A 22,127-nucleotide genomic window follows, 5' to 3' on the forward strand; every position below is an offset into this window, starting at 1 on the left:
GCGTTATTAGGAATAGTGGTTTTAGTGAGGTTATGCGCGCTTTGATTTAGAACTCTTACTAATAGTAGTCAAAAGTAAACTGCTCATTGATAAATCCCCTAGGATGCGCCTATGCGTTCGAGCTCATACAGAGTCGTTTGAGGGTTACGAACGCATGTTTGGCATACACAATGGACTGCGAAGGTCACCCGTCAGTGTTTTTATTCTTCCAGAGTCTGAAAGTACTTTTTTTTCATTTCAGAGGGCTGAAAGGCTTTGCTGCGCTACCCCACCTATGTTAATCTTAACAAGTCCTAAAAATAGTGCCCAGATCCGTGGGGCCGCGAATACAAGTCTGATTGCTACCTGCTTGTAGTGGCCCTGCTTTAAAGGCATCACTCCACGAATCTGGGGTGGTGCGGGTTTCAGGTGGGTTATGCCTATACGAAGTCGTAGATCATGGAGAGAACGGTGATTTTCTTCCTAATTGCCGTAAAAAACTGCCCTGAAGATACCACTTCGAGCGTTCCGACGCGCTATTTTCTACAAGAAGTTCGATCGGAGCGCGCCAGCCTTGTGCATGCGCCGCATCTTCCGGTCCGTTTTTTACGGCAATTCGGAAGAAATAAACGGAATCACACTCTTCTCCATAATATACGACCCCGTATAGGAACTCTCCACCTGAAATCCGGACCGTCTCAGATTCGTTGGGTGATGAAATCAGGCGTTTGAGTGTACGAGCTATATAACCTCTACTGTTATATGGTAAAAGTTTCCCATACATTGCAAAAAGGTGCTGTTGTCCAACACCATGCCAGAGCACATATCCTGAAAGGTATAATGCCTGAGGGAAACATGAAATCTTTGGCGGCAAACATCCGTCTCGTTACACTGAACCGCCGGTCGCTGTCAAGTGAACTCCAACAAGCCGCTCTATTAAGACTTCTGCGATATCTGCATGCACCGTTTGCTGCATTGCAGGAAACACGCATCAGGTATGCCGTTCTCATGAGTATCGACAATTACACCATCACTGCGGCGATCCTGACGAAAGGCGAGTAGGAAGCTGCGCAGGAGCTGTTAGGAACGATTATAGCAGCCTGGTGGAGGAGTTTGGATCAACGTCGTCAAAATGCGCCTTTTTACTATTGCGGGATTGCAGAGGACTCCAACTCTAGATCTTTTGTGCTTAGGCACCTACGGAGACCGCAGAGAACCACAAGAAGGACACGTTTTATGATGAATTCAATACGTTGATGTCCAAGATACCAAGCCAGCAGGCGGTAATTGTCGGAATTAATACGAAAGCAATGATCGGACCTGAACAACAATCCGACGTGATCGGAAAATGGTCCTATCCCGATGAGCAGACATCGGGCAACGGAAATCGTCTGATAGACCTTTGCGGGCAGACGATTTCCGTTGTCATCATTGCATTCACGTTTAAGAGGAATCATCGACGCCATCAGCTGACGTGGCACAGGACAACCCCATTAGCGCCAAAAGAGCAGCAAAAGCTGCAGAAGATACCGACTCAACTCGATTACGTTCTGACGAAGAAGATATCTCTGTCAGATATCCGAAAATCTAGAGCTGTCTGGGATGTTGCATTCGATTCCTACTACTGCCCAGTTCTTCTCAGCTTTATGATACGGTTCCAGAAAAGGTATCGGTTAACTCAACACCAGTCGAGGTTCGACTTGACAGGTCTGAAAAACGAAGAATGCAGAAAGTTCCGCCAGCGAGTGTTGATCAATATTGGATTAGAGTAGAAAGAGAGTGGACGACGCTGACTCTTTCACTAAACGCATTCAGGACTCTGCGAAGAAAGAGCTCCCGGTTTTAGCACTGAGAAAGAACTTCGCCTTTGCATATGCGGAGACAATATCCACGTACAATTCTGTGCCCTCTCTACTGGTGACTTCAGTCAGGAGAAGCATCTAAGAAGGAGGTAGCGTCGTCAGGTGAAAAGTGATTGTGAGAACGAATGGACGTCAAGAGCGAAGGGGTTTAAGAAGGCATGGGAGGACAAGAACCCGAGAAAAGCCTATACCCTGCTAAGGCAGTATGGCGACAAGATGAAGGGTTGTTCGCCTGTCCTGAACATTGCCAACAGAGTTGCTGTCGGGAAAGCAACCCTGCTCATCTGGAGGGAGCATTTTAACACTTTGCTGAAACGACAAGCGCCGCCACCCCCTGAACCAGTGCGCGCCCGAAGACAGACATGCACCACGGTCAGCGAAGAGCCACTGACGGAGTCGGAGGTTCTAGTCTGTATTCAAAAAATGAAGAATGGAAAATCTGGCGGAGACGATGGAATTAGCGCAGAAATGTTGAAATCTTTTCCTCCTTCTGGGATTCGTGAGATAACGAAGATCATCCGCTCAATATGGATCGACGAAAGGATTCCTGACTCGTAGAGACACGCTATTATAATTCCTCTCCACACCAAGCTATCAGATACAGAACCCAATAATCACCGAGGAATATCATTGCTGCGTGTAATATACAAGATTTCGCAGCAGATCATCCTTGATCGATTAATCCGACATCGCGAAGAAACCACCCGTGACGAGCAAACTGGCCTTTGCCTTGGTCGATCGAAGATTGATCAAGTGTTTATTGTGATGAGAATGATTGAAGTGTGACAGCGATGTTCGAAGCCCCTACAGTTAGCATTTTTGGACTCCTAAGCCGCTCTCGACTCTCTTCATCGAGGCCGTTTTCTCAATGCGCTCCGCGCCGATGGAGTTCCAGGAAAATTCGTACACCTAATAAGCGACACGAATAGAAAAACAACTGCTGCGGTCCGAACACCAGCTGAATGTACTACACCGTTCGAAGTAGAAACTGGAGTGAGACGAGGGGCCGTGGAGGGGGCCTTTCTGTTCAGCATTGCCGTCGATGACATAATGCGAAGAACAGTTGAGCAGTGTCCCATCGATGTCATCTTAGCACCTTCTGGACGTCCCTTGGTGGATCCCGAGTACGCTGACGATGTAGTAATATTTGCCTCAAGCAGCGCGAATTTACAACATGTTGTTAGCCTTATATCGAAATTAGCTGCAGCCTCCGGATTGCAACTCAGCCCTGATAAATTCAAACAGATCTGGACCCTTACCGGAAAACAGGGTGGATGGACAACCTATCGAACTCGTGGATGAGTTCTGTTATTTGGGCTGTATGTTGAAAAATGATGGCAGCTACTAGAGAGATATTCAACAAGGATGCGCTAAATCTAACTCGGCATTCAACTCATTGACCAAGTCCCTGTGGTCGACCCCTTTCGCCAATGAAGTCACGCTACAAGCCTACCTATCCACAGTTCGCTCAATCATGATGTACGGATTGGAGACTTGGGCAGCGCCGGCGACGATGACGGAAAAGCTTGGCTGCGTGGAGAGGAAGCTGTTTAGACGACTGCTAGGCTACTTTTGGCCGCTGGTATGTCATGACGTAGAACTCTGCTTCGAAGTTGACATAGTGTATCGGCGAATGACATGTGGAAAACGTCAACATCTTGCTCGGAATTCTGAAGTAGTCATGGAAAACCGTCTTCTCTTTTTTGGTCACGTTATAAGGAGACCGTTTGATCATCTTGTCCAAGTGGTCTTGAGGATGCTTCCAAATCCTAATTGGAAAAGGCTGCCTGGTCGTAAAAGAAGGTTCTGGACGGAGGTGGTGAAGAAAGATCACTCGGCGTTGACAAGCAGTGCAGTCGAGACGTGAAATTCAGCCGCTTGTGGAATAGCGACGGATGGGTAGATTCCACGCGAGCTCTAGCTGAAGATCGAACAGGATGGGCTCGGATATGTTCAAGGACAACACACCCCGGCGAAGATGCGGATAGCCACGTTAGGCCGTAACACCGGCCCGCCGATTAAGTCAAGGTAAGTCAGTGTCCAGATCGTGAACGTACTAATAAATAATTCATTTGCTTTCATACCAGCTTTTCTCATGGATAAGCAGAATTAATAGGGGTCTTTCATAATTGAAAAGTTCGACTATCAATGAACCTCAGTATGGTAAGATGTCGTATTAATTTTTAATGAGCCGCACACGAGGTTGTTAAATAATTTGATTTGCTAATGTTTCGGTGAAATCGCCTTCTTCAATGCCTGAAATGCGACAGCGACTCAATTTCTAAATTAACCGACCAAATCTCTACACAGTTAAACAGGTAAACTCTAGGACTACTTTTTCAACCACCCAACTTAGCGACTACAGTGAATGCTCTCCTTAGATCGGAGATGCCTAGCATGGGTAGCTGTTTCCTCGCTCACGGGATCAAATGATTCGAAAGTCTCATTGGGATCAGAAAAGCAATCAAAATACGGTGCCCTGCCTTATCGAGAGGCACTTGCCTTTTACCCTAATGCCTCCAGCGATTTTCGAGCCAACGTTTTAGATTTTAGATTTTAGGACGATGTCTTCCATAATTTTTTAGACATTTTACTTGGTAGTGCTCACTACTGCTATACTTGGGTCAAAACGACAAAAACTCGGCCTAGTTACGCAGCGGCTGCTCTCGAACTGGCGTGGTGAAGCCGGAGATGGGATAGAGATTGGACCATCGCGAAATGCAACGGTGAGTAGTGCTAGAGAGGGTCCTTTCTTGACCCTAACCGCTACGCTTCATCGCAGCGCTTCCAGCGCAGCTGCTGAAAGAGATCACCCCACGAATCTGACGTGGTATGAATTTCCGATGGACAACACTCTATCCGGGGTCATAGATTGCGGGATTAGGGGTGGTTCCGCTCATCCCTACCTAATCGTAGTAAAAAAAAAACTCCGTGAAAGACTCCGTTTTCACGATGATTTCAGTTGCAACGCTTCACTTTTACACACGCCGCATCCAGTGAGTTCTCCTCCATTGCCTATTCAAGTGCAACTTATTAATAGGTTGCTAAGGGGACCAGAACGTATACACAGAGGAGCATTCTAACGTTCCTTGTAAGAAGTAACGCGGATCCCACGTCGTTTTTTTTAGGATGATTAGGGAGAGGCGAGCGGAACCGCCCCTGATCCTGCAATCTACAACTCCATGTCTTGCTTTTGCCGCGTATTTCCTCACCACTTCAGCTGGGTTATGCCTATACAGGGGCGGGTGTAGTGTAGCTTTTAGAGGTTCCGCTTCCTGCAGGATCGATCGGAGGTTCGAATCCGCCCCACTGCTCACCGTGCCTTTCATCCCTCCGGGGCCGATAAAGTGGTATCAGACCTATCTGGGAGGATGAAAACCCTGACTTAACACATCGACTAGCCACCGCAAGTCACTGTCTAGGCTAGTTACGCGTTCGTAAACCTCAAACGATTCTGAATTGAAGTGAACGTGGGGGCGCATCCCAAGCGGATTGATTGACGCCAGAAACTTTATCCGCTTTTATGCCTATACAGGATCGTAGATTATGGGGAGGAGGGTGATTCCGTCCATTTCTCACTAATTGCCGCAAACGACCCGGAAGATGCGGCGCGTGCACAAGGCTGGCGCGCTCCAATACAATTCATCGTAGACAACAGCGCCGCCGAACACTTGAAGCCGCATCTTCCGGGCCGTTTTTACGGCAATTAGGAAGAAATGGACGGAATCGCCCTTCTCCTCACAATCTACGACCTCATGTAAGCATAACCCAACTGAAACCCATACCACCCCAGATTCATGAAGTGATGCCTTTAAGTAAATGCACTGAGCGTGAAGTCAATTTTCACCCGACCATGACTGAAACGTTCAACTAATCGAAACATTGGTTTGCACATTTAGAACGTTGCTACGTGGACTTCTTCATGCTAAAATGAAATTTGGGACCGGCAGAATATGAAATTCATGAGCTCTTTCAACTTAAATAACCGTGAAAGAATATCCTAACACGGTTAACGATTTTTTCTGAAGAGAAAATTGATTAAATTCGCTACGTTATAACGATATTTCCATAGCTCGGTTATTTAAAAGGTTTAAAATTACATGGGCAATAAACTTGTCGATGATTAAAGAGGTCCGTGAAGCGATTTTCCTAAACTAAGATGAAAATCGTTAAACTAAGATATTCATTAATGAAATCATGATGAGCATAGTTATCGATCATAATCATAATTATCTATAATAGGAAATCTAAGGAGCGATGAAGGACACCTAGTTATTCACGAAAAAAGCTGGTGTATAGGCCCCGGTTGGGTCATACACTGTTCATGATCTTAGCCTTTTTTTGGGTTTCTAAAAAACAGTCGAACGCGCTCTATGCCAAAGAGATTGGTCATTTTTATCACTTTATCCTTTATGCTTCTATGTGAAGAAACTCCAGAATTATCAACAATTCATCATTACTATTTATTATTTACCAGACTGAACAACCGTTTGAAGTCCGGCTAGTTCCGGACATCAACCGTCCTGTTGTTCTCTCTTTGCTCGCCTTCAATAATCAATAAAAATTGAAGTTAGTGCACTTTCTGCAGATTTTGCCATAGAAATAAGCTTTTATTCTTCCAACAACATTTTTTTCTGTTCTTTTTTTTTTCAAAAAGTTCAAGCATTGATGGAAGAATAAGCAGTTTTGTTCCATAGAGGGTAAGTACTTCACTCTGAGAACATTCAAGTTAATTCATGCAAAGGCTCTTTCAAAGTCGCCAACTGCGTAACGCCCGCCCATTCAAAGTTGATTTTACATCTCTATTCTTTTGGCACCGCTACAATTTGGAAAAATAATTCGAAGTATTAGATATTCTCGTCCTTTTCTCCAGCAATTAACATAGGACGATGTGCCAACATGAAATGATATGAATGTCATTATCAAACTGACAAAGTCAATGATCTACGTCAGATCGTGCAGTCTGTTAGCTGCTGTTTGAACAACTGTTTGCATCACTGTTTCTTATTTCTGAAGAGTGTTATCAACCTGGGACAAACGGGATAAACCTGCGGAGAAATAAACATGCAGTCATCACGATTATGAAGCTACTCATCCATTTGTCAAATCTGCTTTGAATTGTTGTACGGTACTGCTGCGCCATAATTGCGTTGAATTCAGTTTTTGCGTCATCCCGCCAACTTTGCAGTTTCAGGCGTTTTCTATCGTCAGCTCACCAATTCTGCGCCGTCATTCCCATCTCAACCCATTTTATCCCCTTCTAGATCCGGTGTACTAATTCGACGTCGTAAGACCCGTCTCTCTGCTATCTGAAACTTTGTTTTACATATAAACAAATACACGTGACAGACTACGCCCGTTATTATTTAGCATGATATCCTCTCCTTTTATACCGCTATAACATCGAAGCTTTTCTTCCTCAGCAGTCAACATAGAATGGTGTGATAGTGCTAAATAACGTGAAAGTCATCATAAAAACTGGTAAAGATAAGGATCCTACGTCAGATCACGTAAACAGGTAGCTCCTACTAAAGCGGATTTCTGCATGCGTGTATAATTTCTGAAGAAATCTTCTGGCAAGCAAGATGAATGTAACGTGTAGAGGAGTGAACATACGGAGGATCACATTTCGGTGATTTGCCCGCAGACAATCTGTCCCACTTCAATTTAACGCTTTCTGGCCTTATTACATTCTAACACTGGCACGTCTATCTGGCGCTGAAGTATCCGTCCCACTCCTTTTTTATTTTGAGTGGGTGGAAAATCTTGTGAGACTCGTATCACCGTATCTTTCTGCCTTTGGGCGTTAGCGCACCCACCGCTTCAGCATCGTGAAATTCGCTTCGCTACATTCTGACGCCAACACAGTCATTTGACGTCGTGGGACCCGTCTCAATCCCACCTCACTACACCCGGTGATTATGTTTAGGATCTCACCTTATCTCAAAAAAAGAAGTAGAAACGAAGCTTTGTGGTCCTTAAGTCTTCGTAGTTTTTTTATACAACGACATGAAGAAACCGGAGCTTGTAATTCTTAACAAAAAAAAACAACACGAACACACACGGAATGAAGCAAACATAATTCACATAGAAAAAATCACTAACGAAAGGAAACAATTCTTTGTACAAATGCTGAAGAAGACGAAAACAATAAAAAAAGAATATTAAGATCTATTCTGACGCTAGGATTGAACGTATAACAAACTTTCGCATTCAATTCTTTTTTTTTTGCGTGCTCAGCTGAAACTCTCAAACATTATGACATGTTTAAAAGCTTTAAGAATCTAGAAATGTAATTGATATTTTTAAATAATATGTCACAGCTGTAAGACTTGTGAGAAGAAGTCGTTATAAAAGATATTGGTTACAGAAGGATCGTAAATCATTATGTCTTAGTTTTAAATTTTTGAAATTCAACTCAGGAGAAAATTCAAAAACTCAAAAATTCGAAAAAAAAACATTTTGATAAAGATTGCAAAAGTTTATGATTTGTGAATACACTGAACGAAAACTTTCAACCTATCCGTGTAATCTATTGTCTAATCACTACTGTACTGATTTTAAGTTATTCTATAACTAAAGGACTAATCACCTTTACTGATTCGTAATATTGGAATTGAATATACTGATAAAGCTTTACCTTGTGCACAACTAAAAGTAACCTGTCCTGTTAGATGTTTCATATGTCTTGCTCCAACTCTTGACTAAGTGATTAAAGGCAACACTCCACAAATCTGAGGTGGTACGGATTTCAGGTGGAGTATTCGTATGCGGGATAGTAGATTATGAAGAGATGGTTGATTCCGTCCATTTCTTCCTAATTACCGTAAGAACGGCCCGAAAGATGCGGCTTCAGGCGTTCTGGCGCATTATTTTCTACAAGGAGTTCGACTGGAGAGCGCCAGCGTCGTGCACACGCCGCATCTTCTGGGCCTTTTTCCACAGAAATTGGGGAGAAATGGACGGAATCACTCTTCTCTCCGTAATCTACGATCCCGTATACGAAAATTCCACCTGAAATCTGCACCACCTCAGGTTCGTGGGGTGATTCCTTTAAGGTAGAAGGCTCGGGTGCCAAGTCCGGGTGAAGCTGGTTTGGTTCTCACCTGTTCAAAGTTTAGTATACTTATAGGATATTTCCGTGGCACACACATCCACGAACTAAGTGTGTTATTACAAAGCATGATTTATTGTGAGTCAGGTAGCCCACACCAGTATTGAAGCAGGGTTGAACCTAATCTACAGAAGCCATTGATATTTTTAATGGTAGATGGAATTAGAAAGATGTGCGCAGTAGGAAGCTACAAAACTGTTGAATTTATGTACCGTGTGAGGTGGTAAGGTTAATGGCCAGTTAGAGAAACAATCACGAAAAAAAAGTAGAAAGAAAAATTTCTTTTGATGTCGAATCATTTTGAGGTGCCAATTGAGTTGAACAAGAACATGCAAATGAGACATGTCGTATAAAGTCATTCTGCTGAATAGAAAATGTACTAGAAGATAATTTCACAAAAAAATTTCTTGGTGCAACTTCGGGAACTTTGCCAGCGAGTTTAATTGTAAAGGTGCATAATACAGTACAGCATTAGAGAAAAGCTTAACTGCCAAAATACATGCCAGAAAAATGAAATTTAAAAAACCGCACTAATTTCCTAACGAACTAATGGTAGTTATAATCCATGGATGAATTGACTCTAAGAGTCGAGTAAGACTGAACCTGATGACGCTAAGGTTCTTACACTCATTTTCTTCTATTTCTGCTTCTGCTGGCTTTAATAAAGGCACTGAATATTGAAAATTGATTAAATTGATTGATTAATTAATGATTAATGAGAATTGATTAATAATCCCTTAATAACCATTTTCATGAAGAATATTTCATGAGAAATCTATTGAATATATTTGTTTCATAAAGTCCGAAAACATTAAGGGTCCCTTATTTTCACATTGAGACAACAGTCGGTCGACTCAGCTTGCAGAAATTTCAGCCCGTTTTAGAAATGGGCAAAAAAGGACTGTGTGCAATTCTCCTCCACACCAGCGTTGGGACGAACTTTAAAGGGAGCATTTAAGCGAAAGCGAAAAAAAAAACAATACATCACATCCAGACGAATGAAATCGTGAAGGTCACTAGGAAGCTGATTAGCTTTTACTCCCAAAAAAATCTAGAAAAAAAAAACTTGTCCGCACTGATTTACAGCTCTTCTCCATGATTTCCGCAAGTGCAAGGGACTGTACTTTATGATCACTCTCTACGTTGTTCCAGCACACAAGTGCCTGGCCAACCAGCTAGCTCTGGCTGGCGTGGTCTCGTTTGTTGTTGACTCGGGGCGGTGCTTCGTGATCCCTCATAGCTTCACAGCGACGAGTATACTCTCACCTCCTTACATTTTCAGCTCAGGAATGATCGACTCGGGTCCTTAACAGGTAGTTAGTACATCTACACAAATAATATTCTTTTCTGCAACATTTCCGTTTCAGATGCTTACATTTCTAGTCCTTTGCATTTGTTCAACTACCGTAATATCCCATAATTGTCCTCATCCGCTCGTTCCTGAGAACGGACACATCACTTTCGATGGACCAAGCCCCTACTCACCATATGCTCCGAATACTGTGGCGAAATATAGGTACTAGGTGCAGATCTGAGTCGGATCTCAACTTCTATTTTTCATGCCCTGAATTCAGTTGTTCCCCTGGATTTGATAAAGTTGGAGGTACGGATGAGAGGATCTGTACTCCGTTAGGATCGTGGAGTGGAGAGGCTCCCGTATGCGCCATCGATGTGGCAGCAGGAAAACCAGCGCTGCAGGCTAGTTTGAGTCGTGTTTTTGTGTATCGTTGGTTCGCTTACCCACTTTCTCAACTTTTTTGTAATTTCGTTGACCTCACCTTGAGGTATCTAAAAATGACTAGTTTCATTACAAAGGATAAAATTTTGTTTATCTGGGACTTAAGAGCAGTCTAACTTTTAGTCGTCCGGGAATTCTGCATCTTCTGTATCTCGAGGACTTTGCACCATATCAGACAATATTCAAGGATCGTGGTGGTACGTGATATAATTCATTCATTTCTCAGAAAATGAACTGTTTTTAAACGTTTTTGACTTTTTTCTTCTTATGTTGTTGGAATTAAGAAAAGGCAAAGTCTTCCGTTACTTGAGTGCACGCTCTTTTCCTCATAAAGTATTGTGCTGCCTCTTAAGTTTCTTTCAAGCTGTTCTCATGTTTCCGTTTTTTTATCCAACAACAAAAATATTCCAAACAATATAACCAACAAAATAATTTATGACCTTTGTCTGCCGATCTGATAGACTGTTCCTTTGGCCTAGGACTCTGGCTATTGCGAATTAATCTAGACGACCGCGGACCGAAATTTACGGCACAATCTAATAATTATCCTCAGGAATCCTATAACGAGAAACTCTACCTTCATTATTCAAACCTCCGAGAATCTGGCGAAAACGCTCATTGAATTCAATAAGGGGAAAGTCGTAGGCTTAATTAAAGGCTACGTTCGGAAAATAATAATGTGATCCGGGTCAACATCGGAAGATCCGGTGGGCGACAAATGGTTTTTTTTCCTTCGGGTTTCAATAGAGATTAGTCGCACGGAAGAGACGTAAACAATGAAAGACGCATCGTGCAGGAAGTGGATTCTCGTAAGAGACAAGTGGGTCGTCCCGCTGTCTTCCTTACTGATAGGTTCGTGAGAAAAGTGCAGTTTACACAATCACATTGTGCTGAAAACAATAAGAATGGGCTCAGAATCAGTACTTAGAATCAGAAGATTGAACTCATTCACCTCGTTGAACCACGTACCGAAAAGCAGAGGATTCTTCTAGCTGTTGTTACGAGGTGGTTATGTTCGTGTAAAAATCGTAATCTAAAGAAAATTGATGGTTGAATGTTCTGGTTTTTTGAATATCTTTTTCTTCTGCAGAGAGAATATGTCCCACAACCTCTTAACCACAGAATCCACAGAAATTCACCGCACTTTTTGGACTTTGAGTCAGCGTTCGGAGATATTTTTATTGTTGGCTTCTCTCCAGTAGTATGTACATAGGAGTGGGGTATAATTCTCAAGCATCAAAGTAGACTCACGGAACACCCTCACAACTCCGGAAGTCAGGAAGGTTTATCAAGAGCAGCTGAGCCCAAAATTTACCAAACGGGATAACTATTTACACTATTTACTATAGAACTGACGTAGTGACACGGAAAATTCTATTTCTCGCCACTTTTGCCGCGTAAAGAGTCGCGTCGTTGCGCAAACTGAGGCTTCAGGTATTTCTGAGACTATTGTTTCTGTGTTCATATGGGTTTATAAGAGTTTCTCTTTTTCGCCAGCGTTCCTGGAAATTGTGTCCAGACCCTTTCTACTAGTGTTATCTACATTGATAATTCTTTTAAATGTTGCTTTTAATACTGTAATGACAATAACGTTAATAACAATAATGTGATAATTACCGTGGTACCGTAGAAGCATGACAGTTCGTCACTAATGTGTCATTTTTCTCGTATAAGGAATTGTCATCGTCATTTTTCTCGTACGAAGGAGTTCCATGATTTACACTATCTTCATTAAGAACTGATCTGTATTCTACTGTAGGACAGTAATATTTGTGAGCTCGAGGTGTTTCAGATATCTCAAGTTTCAAATCCTTTTTCTTCCAGGGAGGTCGACCTGCTTGGTTCATTTAATGTACATGGTGTCGCTATCCGCCTTGGAAAACAGTCATCACACATTATGAATATCTACTTGATACAGGATAACGGTGACCTGCGGGTATGCCTCTTTTGTACTTGAAGATGATTAAACAATTTCTGCGGTTGTGTGGATATATAGATTAACTTTCGTACCATTTGGTTCACATCATACCGTATACGGTTTAGGTTGAATATGTTCAACTTTGTGGGCGCAACGTGTCTTGTCGTAGCGCACCTGCTTTACTTTCTTAGCATTTACATTTCCTTCCCTGTGCCCAGCTACGCTCGACTTAGTCGAACACATCTTTCATGTGAATTTACGCTTTCTTACTTTGCTAACGAGGTTTGGTAAAAATTTACTTGTGATCTGACGTTTCGACAACGTTTCAGGACACACACAAAGTTTCGCCAAACGGTTGGCAAAACAACAACAAAAAATTCAGTGCATAACGTTGAAGTTGCGAGAAGAGAGGTTCTGAAGATTGTTGGACAACCTTCACCGACCACTTACTTTGCTTAAATAAACTTAACGTATAATCTGCGCTTTCCATTATGTTAACTACTGTATTATCTTGCTGCTACCTCTCGAACATTACGTCCTTACCACATGACATTACTGTTGATTTTAGATAGTCGACATAGAAATAAGGAATAGTGAAACTATGCACACTTTCGAGCAGGGCCTTTTTTATAAGATGTTTCTTTCAGATTCAAATTGTGCAAAATTTTCAGCACATCACGCTTTGAGTTGATTCACAGTTGTTGCAAACGTTGAAATTGTGTCTAGATATAAAAATGACAGATAGCAAGTGGAGCGTGAGACTATTTCTTATTATTATTTCGTTCGTTATTTGCGCGTTGATTTTGTTTCTGTTCCTTCATTTTCTGTTTTTGTTCATTTATTTGGAATTTTTAATAAGCTGTTTTGGAGTTGAAAAGTCGACCACATTTTCGGAAATGACCAAAAATCAATGGCTATTTCCCACGGATAACGAAGGACAATTTTAAAAATCCACTAGACGAGTACCTGGGAGCCTCTTAAATTTTCAAAATGTGTCACGACCCAGAAAATGTCAGCAATTACCTACTAAATGCAATGTGTTGTCCCATTGAAGAGATTCGTAACTGATATGTGGCTATGTGGCTTTTAGTTACGGATGCTGTGCCATTCCGTGGTTTTTTTTAATATATGAGAAGCGCAGAGTCCGCAACTCACAAGTGGTATTAGTTTACCGCTTTTATTGCACAATCTTGGATGTTTTTTGAACACTCAGTCTACTTTTGTGAGGCTCTTAGTGATTTTCTTAAGCTTCTATAAGGATTGATTTGGGTTTTGTAATGCGATGCTAATCTTTATCCATCATTTTGTATGTTGCAAATGATTAACAAGCAAATATAAGTCCCTTCCAACTTTTTGTTAAGAACTAAAACTTACATTTCATTTTCAACAAGTCGAAAAAGTACTTACGAACGAACAAAAATTATGTATGTCGAACCCCAATGTGATTTCGAGTTTTCAGCAATGCGACATTTCCTCTTATCTGTTTGTGGAAAACGCTACCGTATTTGTCACCTGCGAGTTGGAAAGAGTCCAAAAAGTGCGAATCATCTCCGAATCCAGGTTACATCTGTGCGAAGCCAGAGTGTTTGCAACCAATGCAGGTACGTCTTCTTTTATCGTCAATTTTAAAAGAAACTTCCACAAATGTAAGAAGTATCGCGCATCCAACTTCGCCGCTGATAGGTAATCACGTTTAAGCGGACGTCACCTCGGAAGGAAGGGCTATATGTGAGCGTTTGCAGTGTCTTTTTGTCCGTTCAAGAGCTACGCGCTTGTTTCATCGGCATCAAAAACGATGAGGGTCAGCGGACACAGAAATTTCGGTGCTGTTTGCGTAAGAGTTCGCACGCTTCACTTCTCCATCGATGTCAGGCTTGCGCAGCTCAGAGGGATCGTTTGCACCCCTCACATATACAAACATCTAGTGACAAATAGAATGACCACGATCTGACAACTGCTTCTTTTAATCAGCGGAAAAACAAGGTTTTCGGATTAGGAGCAGTTCGTTCCGATAACTTCGCACTGTGAACATGAGAATCTAGAGTAAATTTCACTTTTGTACGGCTCGCACAAAACAGACGTACATATCGTGCAAGAGCTTTATCTTATACGAACTGTATTGTTTTCTTCTTCACAATGCAAACTATTCTCTGTGTATGTTGAGAGAAACAAACGCTACCACTTTCCTAGAACTGTCCATGAACATATCTAAAGATTGCAACCTCTTCTGATTTAGTTTAGTACATTCCGTTTCAATCCTGACAGATAATTATACGGTCGTGTAAACGCAGCTCTTACACTACAACTTTCCTAGCACTCCCACAAGGAAGAATAAATTTTATTCTCGCGGATAACTTTTGGTACTCTGTTTATATTTTACATTCTAAAATCTATGAACAAAGACTCTGGCGTTGATCCGCTCGGAAACACGATCATTTCAACTCAGAATCGTTTGAAGTTAACGAACACCTGCACAATGACAAAAAAAATGCTTTACTTAGTTTAATATCCAAAACATGAACACACATCTTTCCAGGCGATTTTGTCGACCACTAAATGAATTTAAGGAAATTTTATGAAATCATCTACGCACATTGTCGTTCACAAATTTTGTCTCTTTCAAATCTTCATCTATTTTGGATGGATCTGGGAATGTATCGGTTTTACCTTAGTGCGAAAAGCTCTTTTTATTTCTTACCAGAAGTTCTAGCGAGCTATTTTTCACAAATGAGGGTGCTATCTCATTTCGTAAGTTTTTCTTGAATTTTTTTCCGGCTGTCGAGGTGAAAAATAATGCTTCCCTATTCCTTATTATTGCTGTACCGTGAATTAAGACAGAGAACAGGATACAATTCGTATCCAGCTTCTTATCACTACATCAAAAGAGTACAAAACACTTAAGTGACGTTTTTTCAGTGTTTCGGAGCAGTTCTAAGACTGCTTTCTTCTTTTCACTTTTTTCCCCTCTTTTTCCTTGTTGCTGTGAAGAACAGAATCTAGATCTGCTCATCTTGCGTGACTTTCTTACTGTTGGTGCAGAGAAATTCATTGTTATTGTGATCAACAACATCAGGAACCATTCAAATGTTCATATTCTAAGATTTGGAACAGGAATGTAAAAAACAAGTCCAACATCTTCAAAGGAGTGGAGTAAGGAGTGCAAATGGCAGCATTTAACATTCGAATCCAATCGAAAACATCGGGACCAACTACTCTCACGCTCTCGTACAATTAGGATATGCTGACAATTCCGGTCATAAGTGCTACGATGGTTGGTGGGACCTTCGAGGCGAACGTTTCAAGGCTGGCGCATTCAGTTCGAGTTCGGGGTTTTGTTTGCCCTCTTAGCGATGTCGCATATTCCTCCACGACAGTGCTGGACATTTCATGTTAAGTGCGTTGGCGGAGAGGAGGGAAAGGTAGAGAAACCGGCTCATTAGATTTACCAAAGTGCTTACGAAGTAACTGCTGACCCAGAAAAAAACGAGCTAAGGTGCAACTCGGCAGAAAAATGACAATCGTCACCCTTGTACTTCACTGAATACCTAGATGTTTATTTTTATTTTATTTGTCATTTTGTCCTTGTTTTCCTCGTAGTAATCTTCCACACTGGAGAAAATACTCGTCTTTAGAGGAATCTAAGACGCTTCTATGCGGTAAAGAACACAAACTACAGTAACACAGCAATTTCTAGCCGATAAGGCTGTGAAAACACATTTTTTGCACTTTTTTCTGCACAAATATTCTAATATTATGTATTCTTTCATGGTTGTCATACAATAAGTTTCTAGTAAATTTTCTTTGGAACTAAATATTCTATTTGATAGCTTATCTTAATGAACTCTCTTCACTTTTCTCTTATGTGATGGCGGAAATTTTCTTTCCGTCGTTCATAATGACGAAAAAAGCTTGAGGCGACATCTAAGTCCACTTCTGTTAAACTCGTACAAACTCTTCACTGCTCACTCACTCACTCAGCAAACACTTCCACGAAGCAAAAAAAACCGTCGCTGATGCAGCAATAATCGTCTTGCTACGCAGCAATATCAATGAACTGCACACATGAAATGATCATCATTCACACATTGGTTCCAATATTTTCTTTTATTTTCCATAGAATTGTGGTGCTATGATTGAACCGGGCCTGGATTTCGTGACTCTTTTTGTTTGATGTGTGTTTATTGCGATTGCGGAAAGCTGGATTTTATTGGGAACGTGGAGGGACTGGGTATCGCAGCTCTGAAATATATTTTAGAAGAGAAGTTAAACAAAACAATAATTGAAACTAATTTGGTTGAAAGTAACTAGCAAACTCTAATTAGTTTTATTCGTTAAGTAGTTGTTTTTTTGCATTTTCTTTCCGAAATAACAAAAACAAATTATGGAGTGGGTATTCTTTTCCTTCGTGCCAAGTAATGAGCAGCTAAAAGGAATTAAAGAATAAAGCGCTTAGAAATAAAGGGTGAAGTGTTTAAAGCAGATTAATTCCGTCTGGTTTTTACAAACACGTATGTGGCCCATAAAATGATTTGCGGGGCCGGCTGGTGTTCTACGTTAGTGACTTTGTCCCAAATTTTATCTCAGATGAGGCTGGTAACCATTTGTTGACCCCGAAATGATCAAGGATTTGATTGGCATTGGGCGACTTTGAACCCTCGGCAGCGCAGACGTAGTGGCTGCCTCTTACTGCTGAGCTAAATCCTGTGTGAACTGATACGATGCTACATTACTTAGATTGTACCAGTTTCATCACAAGACATACATTTACACGTATACTTGATTATGAGTTTAAAACGCTACAAAAAGACTTCTTCTACGTAGAAATCTGACTAAATGTCCTTGATCACAGGAATCAAAGTTTCTGGATGTAAAAGAAAAATAGTTGTGTTCCTTTGTTCCTTTCTGTCGAAGTCAAGCAGTGAAAACTGAAATTCTCAAAACTGTTTCGTTATAGTATCACCATGGCAATGTTCGCAAAGTTTAATGGATGTACTAGGTGTGTTCGAAGGCCTATGCTACAGCGCGTCTCGAGAAGAACGCTCTGATTGGCTGGGGTCTCAGAGAAAATGTCTGGATAGGTGAGCGCTCAATTTTTACCTCCTGTCAATGGAACTCGATTCAATGTTTACAGAGGTGCTACTCTTCCTATGAGAATGAGCGAAAATTCCCAACGTGGAGTACGAGCAGCGCTGGCAGCATCTCCGTTCCAGAAAGAATTCTACTGGATAGGTGAGATCCATTTTTCCATTCAGAACTGCTTAGACATTAACTACGAATCCAACAGTTGTCTTTTTCCACCTCTTCGATCAAAATCTTTTTTGCTAATTAGACGAAGTACAAGGATGGAAAATTATGAGGATTTAAAAATGTTTGGCTTTTTCCTCAAGAAAAACTTTCATGAAGCTTAAATGATTCTCTTAGAATCCTTTAACACAGAACAATCCTTCTTAAAGTAAACAATTTTCAGGGAAAAAAACAACAAGAAGTCTCAGATATGCTTAGGAGTCAGAACGTTGCGAAAATCCGTAGATTTCGAACTTTCCAGGCTTTTGTTTGAAGTCCCTATTAGTGTAGATAATGTATTTAATTCTTTGAACTTTTAATTTCATTTTAAATTATGTATAACTGTACAAAGGAGGGCTTATTATGGCTAAAAACAACTAACATAGTACAGATTCCACGGCCTTTTTCCAGAAAATGCTTTGCTGTTGCAGGTGTATCGTCTTCGCTCTCCGACTGGCGGTGGGCAGACGGCACAACAGTGGCTGATGAAGATGCGGACTGGTCAAACTCGAAAATTCTGCCTTCTAATCATCCTGAAGCGGTTGTGATTGCTCGCCTTGCTGAATGGCGGTGGATACCGTCAGCGCAGAACGTTTGGAACTCGTTTCTTTGCCAGAGCAGTGAGTGGTGATAAATCCCTTTCTAATATCCAATTTGCAGTCGATAACTTCGTAAAAAAGAGAAGAAGAACAGAACGGTTTTTGAGCACATTCTTGTCTGAAATATATCCTTGCTGCATTCCATTGTGCTTCCGATGGATCTACACTGGACTTCTGAGCGGAATGATCCCATCTAGAGGAACCATGCCACAAAATTGACGATGTTGCGATTTCTCCACGTGGCTATAGGTGTAGATTACGAGTATGGGTGCGACCCTAAATTCCCTTAAGAACGGAAGACAGTCTTGTCGATCGAATTTTCCTACGAGGCACCTAGCAGCATGTCGTGTATGCGAGTGACGTAACGCGTCTGGCAGCGAGTGAGCGCGAGGGACAGCGTCGGCCTTTTGATTGTTCGCTACGTTACATGCTGTTAAATGTCACGAACTCTATCCTTTGGCGAAGAGATCTCAACATCGTCAATTTCGTTGTTTTTCGCTGTTTTTAACTTTGTACTAAGGCGAAACCATTAATTAGCTGCTCCACAAGTATACGCTCAGAATCACCGCCTAGAGAACCCACTTAACCGTAACCGCTTGCGTGATAGTGCTCCACAACTTAGGATATTCCCACCGACATGTGTACAGCGCACATTTGAGTCGGCACCATCGATTGGCTCACCGAAGTCAATTTTTAAATAAAGGAACTGTTCCCTAATTATCATTAATTATCAACCGGTCTTCTCTTAAAATAGATTTATAACTATGCATCTTGCATATTTATAACTATGAGGATAATTATCAAGAAACATCAAGAAAAAATGTGACCGCGATAGTTCCTACTTTTTCTACATTACCCAAACCACTTTATTGTTTCCTTCGAAGAACACGATGTTACGCTCGCATTCCACTCATTCGAGGAATCGACTTTGCAAATTAGAGGAAATATGACGCTGTTAGTAGCATTCGGCTCATAGTTAATCTAATTACTGAGATCTATTCGAATAGCCAAGCATTCGAAGCGTATAGGGGACGCCTCAGAACCACACCTTTGCTTTTCAGAACCAAAGTCGTGCACGTTTCCTGGCGTGGGAGAGGCTGGACGAGTCTCGTTCTCTTCGCAAAGTTTCACAATCGGCTCGTTTTCGGTGTACACGTGCGAAGAGGGGTGAGCTCTCAAGGTAGACTGTAATGGAAGGCAAACAACGTTCCATTTTGATGCAGATACGATCTGGAAGGCGAAGCTGAACGCAGTTGTGAGGAGGACGCACGATGGAGCGGCACTATTCCACGATGCAGGAGTTAGTCGCTATTTTTGGAAAACAAACAAGAGAATCCAGGCAAAGAGCATTTTTTTCAAGAGAGAAGGTGCAGCAACGTAGATGTGTGGGGTGGTGGCGGGATCGTTCGACTCCTTAACGGAACGACTGAATACGGTAATGAGGTCAGTTTTAGTATGGAAACAGCAAAATTCCACAAAAAAAATCTCTTAATGAGGTCAGTTTTAGTATTGAAACAGCAAAATTTCACAAAAAATCTCTATCTTGTGAATACTGATCAGAGTTCGGTATATGGTACAGAAGGTTTAGTGACGAAAATAAAAAATTTTCAGAGGTTTAAAAAAGAGCTAAGGCTGTTTTAGATGGAATATGAGTGTCTCAACGGCTGGAGGCTCGTAGGTGAAGGAAGAAGACGGTGTCGCTCTGATGGAACATGGAGCGGATCAGCTCCTTCCTGTGAGGGTCAGTTCTAGATAAATATTAATTGTTATAGCTGAGAATTTTCCTTCACGGTTACCATCATTGGAGTTGTTTCAGTGGTGGATTGCGATCGTCCGCCTTCAATTCCAAAAGGAAGCATCTCAGTGTCAACAACAACATTCGGGTCGTCAGCCAATTACAGTTGCCAGGATGGTTACCGTCTCATAGGTCACGCTATCGTGACCTGCGGGTCGACAGGAGTGTGGGAACCGGCCGTACCTGCTTGTTACGGTAAGGGTACTGCGAAATGTTACCGTAAGACCACTGCAAAGAAGTACAACTCTGTCTTTAAGATATTGCAACACTCCGTGAACTTAAATCGGAGTCGGCGGAGAATCACGCAGGTTTAGCAGCTCTCTTGGTAGTTCTAGGACTTCTTCTAGTGTTCGCCGTACTCCGTTTTTCCAGAACTAGCAAGACCGTCCCTATTTCTGAGAAGGTTTCACAAAATCTCGACTTTTCATCTCTCCTTCCGAAGCAAATTTTCGTTATTTCTTTCAGTCTGCCCCTCCATATGGGACTCCGAATGTGATCTATGCGATCCCATCGGTGATCGGGAACCATCCGGACTCTGTCGTCTATTACGCGTCAAGTGCTCCACTAACAAAAATGGAACTACCTCCCCATCTCGTCTCGCTCAAACCACTGCCTTCCGGTCATTTCCAAGCAACAGTACCGATAGGTGCGTTGTAGCGCCTCTACCTGCTTCCACAAATGCTTAGCGTACTTCCAGGTCGCGCTATGATTCGACCTCAGCTGCCGATTTTCGCTCCGTCTCCAACACCATCACAATTGTTGTATTCGTTCGACTACGAACCCATCTACGATGTACCTCCTGATGTGGACAAACAAGAAAATCCACAAGAGGAAAATATTTACGAAAAACTTCCTGACGTCAGGCCTCATCCATAACGATTTGAATTGTGGATTTCTAACAAAGTTTACTTGAAAAGAAGGAAGTATAAGAAGGCGGCTACATGCATCTACTAGGCCTTAATTTCCGCCTTTCAGAAGCAAATGGAAATGAGGAGCCCTGCTAGGGGCGTAACCATTTCTATTCATAACATTATAGAAGAACAATTGGCTTTTACATCCTCAATTTATTTCGGAATTAAAACCGATGTAAATGTGTTTTTTTCTTTGCACTGCTCTAATTATATGACTATGTAGTGTTTGAATGGCCGCCTTTCCGTTTTCCCACCCACATTTAAGTATTGCTTCAAGTTGACACGGGTCATACTATTACTCGCTGTTCCGGCCAGTATTGTAGTATTTTGTGTTGTTTGCTTGTGCTCTTTGACACTTGATGAATATTTGAGAAGAACTTATGCGGATCAGTAATATCGAACACTGAACTAGAGAATATTTACACCGATATGTGTAAAAGATTCTGAGTTATGGTGCAAAATTGCGTGGGCGACTACGTATAGACGGGTCAAAACGATATGCAGCATACTGAAGTTGCCTAAGTGGTTGCACTCGAAGCGTCGCGGTGGAGAAAGCGGTTAGAATCGAGTTGGGACCACCGCAAACCACAGCGAGAAATGGTGTCAGCAAGTGTTCCCTCTGGTCATAACCGCTACGCTCCACCGCACCGCTTCAAAAGCAACCACTCACGCAACTGCACTGTGCATAATGCCATTTTGACTCTACTGTGTGTACTATGTGGCGCGCTTTCTAGCACTTTTGGAGTACGGTCTTCATCCACAAAGGACCGCAGTACACAAACCAAGAATGTTTCATCGGACTGTTGACTTGACACGACACAGTGCCTACGCAGCTAAAAAAGGAAGACGCCGCTTTTCCGGTTAGGGGGAAATTGAGCGAGAGCCACTCTCTGACCGTAATCTACACCCCGAACTCTATGCATTCCAC

The 22,127-nt window shown here is 41.9% G+C and overlaps 3 protein-coding genes across 5 annotated transcripts; all 3 read left to right on the forward strand.

Annotated features, from left to right (window-relative positions):
- Positions 1-103: 103 nt before the first annotated feature.
- RB195_006659 (uncharacterized protein) lies at positions 104-2,399 on the forward strand (the record flags this gene model as incomplete). 2 transcript variants are annotated; one of them, XM_064179868.1, is made up of 4 exons in its annotated part: positions 104-190; positions 1,173-1,686; positions 1,795-1,930; positions 1,979-2,399. In XM_064179868.1, 4 exons carry the CDS (start codon positions 104-106, stop codon positions 2,397-2,399), a joined length of 1,158 nt encoding a protein of 385 aa, XP_064036788.1. The 2 variants fall into 2 exon arrangements, with proteins under 2 accessions (XP_064036788.1, XP_064036789.1); XM_064179867.1 differs by lacking the exons at positions 104-190; positions 1,795-1,930; positions 1,979-2,399 and having other exon boundaries at positions 1,236-1,751.
- Positions 2,058-21,164, forward strand: RB195_006660 (uncharacterized protein; the record flags this gene model as incomplete). Of its 2 annotated transcripts, XM_064179869.1 has the most annotated exons (17): positions 2,058-2,243; positions 4,427-4,567; positions 10,323-10,471; positions 10,530-10,739; positions 12,518-12,629; positions 14,071-14,212; positions 17,566-17,689; positions 17,743-17,840; positions 18,326-18,514; positions 19,555-19,660; positions 19,717-19,793; positions 19,854-19,936; positions 20,135-20,234; positions 20,310-20,483; positions 20,546-20,691; positions 20,754-20,934; positions 20,986-21,164. In XM_064179869.1, 17 exons carry the CDS (start codon positions 2,058-2,060, stop codon positions 21,162-21,164), a joined length of 2,397 nt encoding a protein of 798 aa, XP_064036790.1. The 2 variants fall into 2 exon arrangements, with proteins under 2 accessions (XP_064036790.1, XP_064036792.1); XM_064179870.1 differs by lacking the exons at positions 2,058-2,243; positions 4,427-4,567 and having other exon boundaries at positions 10,530-10,685.
- RB195_006661 (uncharacterized protein) lies at positions 3,316-3,708 on the forward strand (the record flags this gene model as incomplete). Its single annotated transcript, XM_064179871.1, has 1 exon — positions 3,316-3,708. The coding sequence occupies one exon, from the start codon at positions 3,316-3,318 to the stop codon at positions 3,706-3,708; it is 393 nt and encodes a 130-aa protein (XP_064036791.1).
- Positions 21,165-22,127: the final 963 nt, after the last annotated feature.

This window comes from Necator americanus, chromosome I (genome assembly GCF_031761385.1).
Source record: "Necator americanus strain Aroian chromosome I, whole genome shotgun sequence".
In the NCBI taxonomy this organism is placed as follows: Eukaryota; Metazoa; Nematoda; class Chromadorea; order Rhabditida; family Ancylostomatidae; genus Necator; species Necator americanus.